This window comes from Helicoverpa armigera, chromosome 15 (genome assembly GCF_030705265.1).
Source record: "Helicoverpa armigera isolate CAAS_96S chromosome 15, ASM3070526v1, whole genome shotgun sequence".
NCBI lineage: Eukaryota > Metazoa > Arthropoda > Insecta > Lepidoptera > Noctuidae > Helicoverpa > Helicoverpa armigera.
Window position 1 is genome coordinate 1,360,750 of NC_087134.1, and position 7,955 is coordinate 1,368,704.

Here is a 7,955-nt window from a genome sequence, read left to right on the forward strand (position 1 = left end):
ACAAATAAATTAATGCGATTGTTATTAATTTGTTGACTTACAATTGTTAAAATAAGATAAAAATATAAGTGATTCAATTGTTTTTTGGGAAGACAAAACTTTTGATCACAACATTTTTTTATGCTGGCAAGGTGTTAGAAAGAGACAAACAGCCTCCGTTCGAACTATCCCTCTCGGCTCGGATTTGCCTCTGTGTATTATGCAACCAATTTAGTACCTTATTGCGTTAGTATAGAGTTCATTTTCGTAAATATATATTTTGAGCGTGCGCAATCTTGTTTAGTAATATTATATCTATGCTTTTTGGTCGACTAACTATAGACTAAAGATATTTTTTTCCTGTCAATATCGTAGGTTCTGATTTTTTTTATAAATAATACTTGCATAGACACGTTTCAGATTTTTTTATATTGTGATGACTTTTTCCTTTTTTAGGCACTCAAAAAGAAAATGGATTTTAACCCTGCTAATGATGGCACATAGTTTAGATTAAGTGACGAAAGACCTTTTTTAAAGTGTATCTTCATTCATTATATTCGGAGCATAATTTCACTTGATTGTATTAACTGTAGATATTGTTTTACTGAGAAAGTTGAATGCATGTTGCACAATGCGCGTCCGTGTTGAGTTGCAAGATTTTTATCTTCACTGTATTGAATCTTTATTATTTTTTGAGGAACGGTTCATTCTTAAAAATGTGAGAGTTTAAGATTGGTTTCAAAAGTAGCGAAGGACAATTAAGATTTTGTATGTCAACTGTAACATGACTAAAAGATAATTCATTTTCAAAACTAAATTCTAAAAGAATTCTAAATTCTAAAAATACAAGTACAATATACCCGAGTACCTTATCACGCAAGTATACAATACGTTGACAACTGCCAACCACGGGGCCACCATTAAACGAGCCCACCATGGCATAATAACTTCATAAAATCGTCCATGAATCACCATTGCCTGGGGCGTCCCTCGTTACTAAAACGTTAAAGCGATGCCGACTGCCGTCCTCGATACACCAAAAGGTACAAAACAAAAGGCCCACTTAATCGCCGACGCAATAAAATATAGAATAACACAGCAACTGAAATAAACAACACATTAGCCAGTTGCATTTTAAAGTAAACTGTCCCATCTCGATGCGTTTTTGTTTTAAAAGACAGTATGCCCCAATCTTATGATAAAACTTCTGTTAAAAACTTTTTGGTGGACTGTCGGCTCACTTTATACTGATACCGAAGTAAGAACCGGTCCACTTGGCCCAATCAGGAAACGTTACGTATATATTATGTTTGTTTATTGAGAGGGGCAACACTTTATTTAAGTGCGTTCGCGGCGGAGGGTTAAGTAGTGACAAGTTTCGACTTTTATTGAAATAAAACAATGGGATATTTTGTTAAACTTTCGTTGCTTTACTAGGTTCCCCGATAAGCTGTTTGTGCCAAATATCTTCATTACATAGCCATCAAATTGTATTTAAATTACATGACCTAAGAAAGTAAAATCATTTTCACTTTTTGCTAAAATGACCTGCAAGCATTAAGGTTTATACTTTCGCACATAAATCACAAAAAATAAGGTCATAACCATCATTAGCATAGTTTAGGACAATCACCTCACGCAATGACGTGAATCATGATAAAGTAGGCCTCCAATGAAACAATTTCAAGTCTCCATTCACTAAAATGTGGCTTTCCCAAAAGATAAGACGATATATACGGTATCGAGTAGTTGACAGCCGCGGTTTTTCTAAGATTGCACACGTTCTTACACCCAATCGTTATTAAAATAATTAAGAACTTAAAAATTCCGAGAAATATCAAATAAGAACACAAATGAATAATCGAATTAAAAATTTTAATGAGTTATAACGAGAATCGAGATGTAATCGATTCTAAGCTTATTTCGAATCCGGTTGACTAACTTCATATAGCAGCTTATATCAATAAATATGAGATATCGTAAATGTTCGATATAGAAATTGCACAAGTTCTTAATATCCGTGTTGATTGGAAAGCAAGGGAAAGGAGCGTGGAATATGTTGTAAGTTGTGATAATTTCCTGTGTCACGGTATCTATTACTAATATTTAATCTACAATGGTTTTTATTCATACAAATATTGAAGACTATAAGCACCTACGGCCTGTTTAAATCCTTCATTGTCTCACAATTTGATTGATCACTATCACACTAGTCACGTAGATTCCACAATTCCGATAAAATAAATCGATTAATCAAACATCCAGATTGTTAACATCGAGAATAATCGAGATATCATTACCGGTCATATGACAGGTTTTTCATTGCAGTGAAATGACTATAAAATATTATAAATTCAATATTAAACGACCATTTAATCAGAAAAGCAGTTAGGATGAATATATACACGTTTATAGCCTAGGTACCTCTATGCCTATAATAAGAAAGACAACCATAGTCTAATTTTAGTTTCCTATTTCAGCCAGCTAATTTTATACTGGGCGTGCTGTACCTACTTACCGGGTCCACTTTGAGATAATCGCCCGTTCACTTTGCGCTTTAATCTATCGATAGGTATCGTTTAAGGCGGAGTTTAAAACTGCAGTTTAGTAGGACGCAAAAATACAAATTTTGGTCCTTAGGTACATACTTTATACTGTAATTCCATGATGGAAAAACCATACCCGTGAACTAACGGTTACCGTTACATGCACATTGATTTTGAGCAGTCTCTTCCCTGTTGAATCATAAAAATCCATTTTAAAAACATGGGAATTTCTCCCACATTATTAAATGCCTAAGGTAAGGCGTATTTCCCTTAACCTCGTGACAACCGGCGCAGACGCAGTCTCCGCGGTAATATTGCGCCAACGCCGCTCCTTTGATCCTCCTCGCCGTTACTAAATAACGGCCTTTTACTTATTGATAATGTTAAAGTACTTATCTAGACACACGGCAGTGTGTCCGCCAAGTTCGAGCAAAAAAAGCGACACACCGGCCGTGGGTTATATTACACGAACCATTTCGGGCCAAATTCGACCCCCCTATAACACAAAATCTATTTTATTTACGCATACCAAATTTCTAGTATCTGTTGAGACCCCCTCACTTATCTAAAATACAAAATTTCATTAATATACCTATTGTAGGTCTTGAGATATTGACGTCAGAAAATCGCTATTTTTACTATACACTCACTGACTGACTGACTGATTGACTGACTGACTCACTCATCAAAAACCTAGACCACTTCCAATGGTCGTATTGACTTGAAATTTGGCATGGAGGTAGGTCTTTATGTCAAGGTAAAGGGAAAAATCTGAAAATGGCCAAGTGTGAGTCGGTTTCAAAATAATGAAGGTGTTTTATACCCGGTGTAATTTTATACCCCTAAGGAACTAAAACGAAATAAATTTATCTATATTTATATAATATATCTTCGAATGGTCGTACCGATCTGAAATTCGTTAAAGGTTTGTATTAAGTCAAAGTAAAGTAAAAATCTGATCTGAAAACGGCCAAGTGTGAATCACTTTCGAAAATAACGAATGTGTAAGTTTGATTCACGAACATAATATATGATAACATGTCATGTCAGTCAGTTGGTTGGTAAATCTAATCCATTTAGTTAATCTATTGCATTTCTTTGTAAGAAGCATAGTGCATATTCAAAAATCTGAAAGATAGTATAAATGAGACATTTCTTTAAGTAACTTCATCATAAGAAAAAAATAAAATAAACAACCCTACAAAAATACATGAAATCCCACCCAAAACAATAATGTGAAAGACTGCCAAGTTCGATAATATGGGAATGCTTCGCCTATAAAAGAAGTGAGATCTGAATAAGTACCAAGTTCCATAGTTACATATACCTCAGTTCAAAATAGTTACTTTTTAATGATGTTACTTGGCAAGTTTTAATAGAAAATTAAATACTTGATTCATTGCGTTTAGTAGGTTTATAACAAGATGTGTGAAAACTTGCCAAGTAGCATCATTAAAAAGTAACTATTTTGAACTGAGGTATATGTAACTATGGAACTTGGTACTTATTCAGATCTCACTTCTTTTATAGGCGAAGCATTCCCATATTATCGAACTTGGCAGTCTTTCACATTATTGTTTTGGGTGGGATTATAATAACTGTAAAATGTATGTAGGTTCAGACTCGTTTATGTATACCTTCTTAGCTTCCTGGTGTGAATAACTTGACCAGTCTGTAGCAATCAGTAACTATCACATCCCTACGGATACGTGTTTAATTTACAAACACATGCCTGAAATAAATATGACCTACTTCATGCCTACACTGAGTTTTGGGGAAAAATTTAATTTTATATGCATATAAAAGCATGTCATCCGCTGTTATTCACACTCTAATAGCGGTCAAAACCGAGTGTTAGAAATATTTATTTACTCCTTCCTTCCAAAAGCTGAATTATTCTAAAAGTCCTTATATTTGTTGTTTCCAGATGCATCTAAGTTCGATTCAGTTGGCGTGCGCGGCACTGGTGGCGGTGGCCCTGGGCGCGGCGGCGCCGCCCTCGTCGTCGCACCACGTCGCGAGGCGCTCCTTCTTCACCCTCGAGTGCAAAGGAGTCTACGACGCGGCCATCTTTGCCCGCCTCGATAGGATCTGTGACGACTGCTACAACCTCTTTAGAGAACCACAACTCTACACTCTATGCAGGTTCGTTGCGTTTTGATTGGCATTCTAGTTTTGAAATGTGACGTTTTTCAGTTTTTTTTTGTGTTGTGAATTGGCGGGAATTTGTATGAGTTGGTTTGGGATTTTGAATTAGTTCCGTGACGTTATAATGGTTTTTACTCTCGTTAGAATATAATTGTGATAATTAAAAACATTAGTCACATTGCTATCCAAAAACAGATATATTTTTTATGGAGCATCATATCACAGTGCTGCCAACCAAAAAAAACGAAACTAATTCGCAATTCAAAATGACCATACAATTCCAACCTCAATGACCATGTAATAAAGTGCATTATTCCTTGTTGGGGCACAGGAAAGACTGTTTCACGACAGATTACTTCAAAGGCTGCGTGGAGGTGCTACAAGAAACTGACCAGTTAGAACAGTTCAAGGAATATATAAGAATATTACACGGGGCCGTCCCCCCGGCTGGGAATTAGGTACCAACCGAATTTATTTTGCCTCTCCTTCTTACAAATTTATATTTCCTATATCTAACTCTTTCTAATGCGTTAAGCATTCCTTCAGCTTTGGGGTATTAACAGCACGCTATATTCACGTATTTACTGCACTATGTTATATAAAACTTTAACACTGCTACGCAGTAGGCTTGCACTTATAACCAGTTTCACCTTTAAAATAAATATCTTATGCCTACAATAAAAATATTAACCCAAGGATCGTAAGTATGAAATACAGGTAACATATCTAATTCTTCTTTTCACAGCAAGTTTATCTTCTATTTTGTGCAGAATTAACAGCATGCCTTCACGCCTTCTTTTCAGCACTTTTATACAATTTTCTGACTATAAGCACTATTATAAAATTTCTTACTTTTTACCTCTTCAAAATTAGTGTAAACAGATAACATTATTTTAGGCTAATCAAGCACAGACTAATGATTGCATATAAAATATGTACTTAAAATGCTAATGGCTAATTTTTGAATGTAAAAAATTGCATTATTTAAAACGTAGCCTGATATAATGTTAACTGTCTTGTAGGAGTTTTTTACATTGAAATTAATTTATAATCTTGACTTGCCTTGCTATTAATTGATCTGATTTGCATAAACCTGAATTGGCGTTAAACTTTGTACCCAAATATTTTTTTATCAGTCTATCTTGCCTTGCACCGTAATATTTTTATTCAGTTAATTATATTTGATTTATATTTTTAAATTATTCTGTCTTCTATCGCCTGCCTCTTCTTCTACGTGCCTAACAATTATTCCTGAAACTAATAAGATATTTCTGTGTTCCAGGGAGAAATGCTTCACATCGCCCTATTTCAAGGGATGCATGGAGTCTTTGTACCTCTACGACGAAAAGGAACAAATTGATCAGATGATCGACTTCGTCGGTAAACGCTAATCTACAATCGCGACCAAAAAGTTCCGACGCATCTAACCGTGTAATAACTACGCAGTACCAACTTCCAACGCAAAGGTTCACGCAACGACCGCTTTGCCATAAAGCAGACCATAGACAATGTTCCAGTTGGACATCTGCTTTCTTCCTCAACATATTCTAGTCCTTAAGCGACGTAAATAGTTTTATGTTCGCAACTAAATGTAATGTTATTGTAATTTGTATTAAGTAAACTAAGGACATTTATTATCTATTTTATGGTTTATATGTTATTAAATGTTGTAAGCTTCTTACTTAGGGAAGTGTAAAGTACATTGTATCACCTCCTAGTATTGAAATTCGAAAATTTGAGGCAGCCTTTGGTGTCGATGCTGGTCATCTGTCCTGTCTCGTGAGATCCGACTGAGATTAACGATTTTAATGTCTAGGTGTCGTTTTGAGATGGCGACTGGGTGTCTGGAGGCAGCTGGTTGCTTACCCCGCTTCCGATCAGCTTCGCCCGGCAGCTGCCCGGCTCCCACTCGAACGTCTCAAAGCGACAGCTGATTAGCGACGCATTCCAATCACAGTATTTAAAAAAACGAATACTTACGCTTTTTCAAGTCTACAATTCATTTTATCACATTTTTGTATTAATTTTTGAATTATATTTTAAAAAGCCTTACAATAGATTTTACAAGATAGTATTTGATTTTATAATGTTAGGTAGGTTCTGAACCAATATACTTCTTTGCTATACGAATTTGAACTTAATTACCAAGAAACTTTGATTTTAGTTTAATTAAAACTTAGTATTCACAATCTGTTGCTAGTTAGTTTGTACGTAAATCACGCATGTGGCTTATACATCACTTAGGTTTATCTCTACAAAACTCAGGGAGTTTATTGTTTTAGTTGTCATTCGCGTTTATTTATTTATTTATTATTCATGTTCATGCAAAAGGACCAGTTTCACTAACTGATAAATGCTAAAACTTTCCAATTTTAATGTAATAGAATAAAAAATATTTTCATATGTCAGGTTACCTTGGTTAGTGAAACTGGGCCTTAAGGTTCTCATTGGTGCAAGTAAATGTAAGTAAGTAAGATAAGTAAGTCTACTTGCACAAATGAAAACTTGACTATTCACAAATTCTACCGAAATTATGCCCTCTTCGTTTGATAGCCGAGCGAGTTTTATGATTATTTTTATTAGTTAATTTCATTAGTTAGTAAGTATTTAAAAAAAGATTTATTTTTATATACTTCCGACCTATTTATTACCTATTGTTACTTTTTATTTATATTTTTTTAATAATAAGTATGAATAGAAACTTTTTCGTGCAGCGATAGAGTGTACCAGTGTGAAAAAATATTTAACTACTCATATTATATTCCTGATTTTTTTATTATCTTTAAGTTGCGGTTAATACTTATTTAAAAGTTTTCTTTTTGTAAATTCCGCTGTAACTCTTGTCTGTGTTCGAATCTCATCTTTTATTAGTTTATTAGCGTTTCTTATGTTTCATAGACATACTTTGTAATGAATATCGACACAGTGACGTCATCGTTTCGACACAAAACAGTCTGTCCTGTGACATAGATAAAATGGTGCCAATTATTGTCAGCAAGACACTAGGTTTAAAAAAATTAGCTAATGGTATATAAACAATGTATAGGACGCGTTTGTAAAAATGAATTAGTAAATTATTATAAATAATTGTATAAATTTTATAAAAACAGCTAAGAAACGCTACGGGTTCCATGAAATATATTTGATTTGAAAATCATACATGTATTTTTTTATCCCTATCCATCCTCTGAAGAGTATGAATGATTTTTTGCAAGATAATCTTTTAAGTAGGAATGCCATTCGATTTTGAACTCAAAAGCTATAGAAATATAGCTCTCTTCG

At 34.3% G+C, this 7,955-nt stretch overlaps 1 protein-coding gene across 6 annotated transcripts in view; it reads left to right on the top strand.

Annotated features, from left to right (window-relative positions):
• Positions 1-7,830, top strand: part of LOC110380923 (CHH-like protein) — a 76,596-nt gene extending 68,766 nt beyond the window's left edge. For 5 of the 6 annotated variants that reach the window (XM_049844808.2, XM_064038110.1, XM_064038109.1 and 2 more), the window contains exons 2-4: positions 4,453-4,670; positions 5,005-5,131; positions 5,956-7,830. In XM_049844808.2, the coding sequence (XP_049700765.1) occupies positions 4,453-4,670; positions 5,005-5,131 (345 nt within the window). In that variant the 3' untranslated portion in view covers positions 5,956-7,830. The remainder of the gene's footprint in view (positions 1-4,452; positions 4,671-5,004; positions 5,132-5,955) is intronic. The other variant, XM_049844807.2, reaches the window with a different exon arrangement.
• Positions 7,831-7,955: the final 125 nt, after the last annotated feature.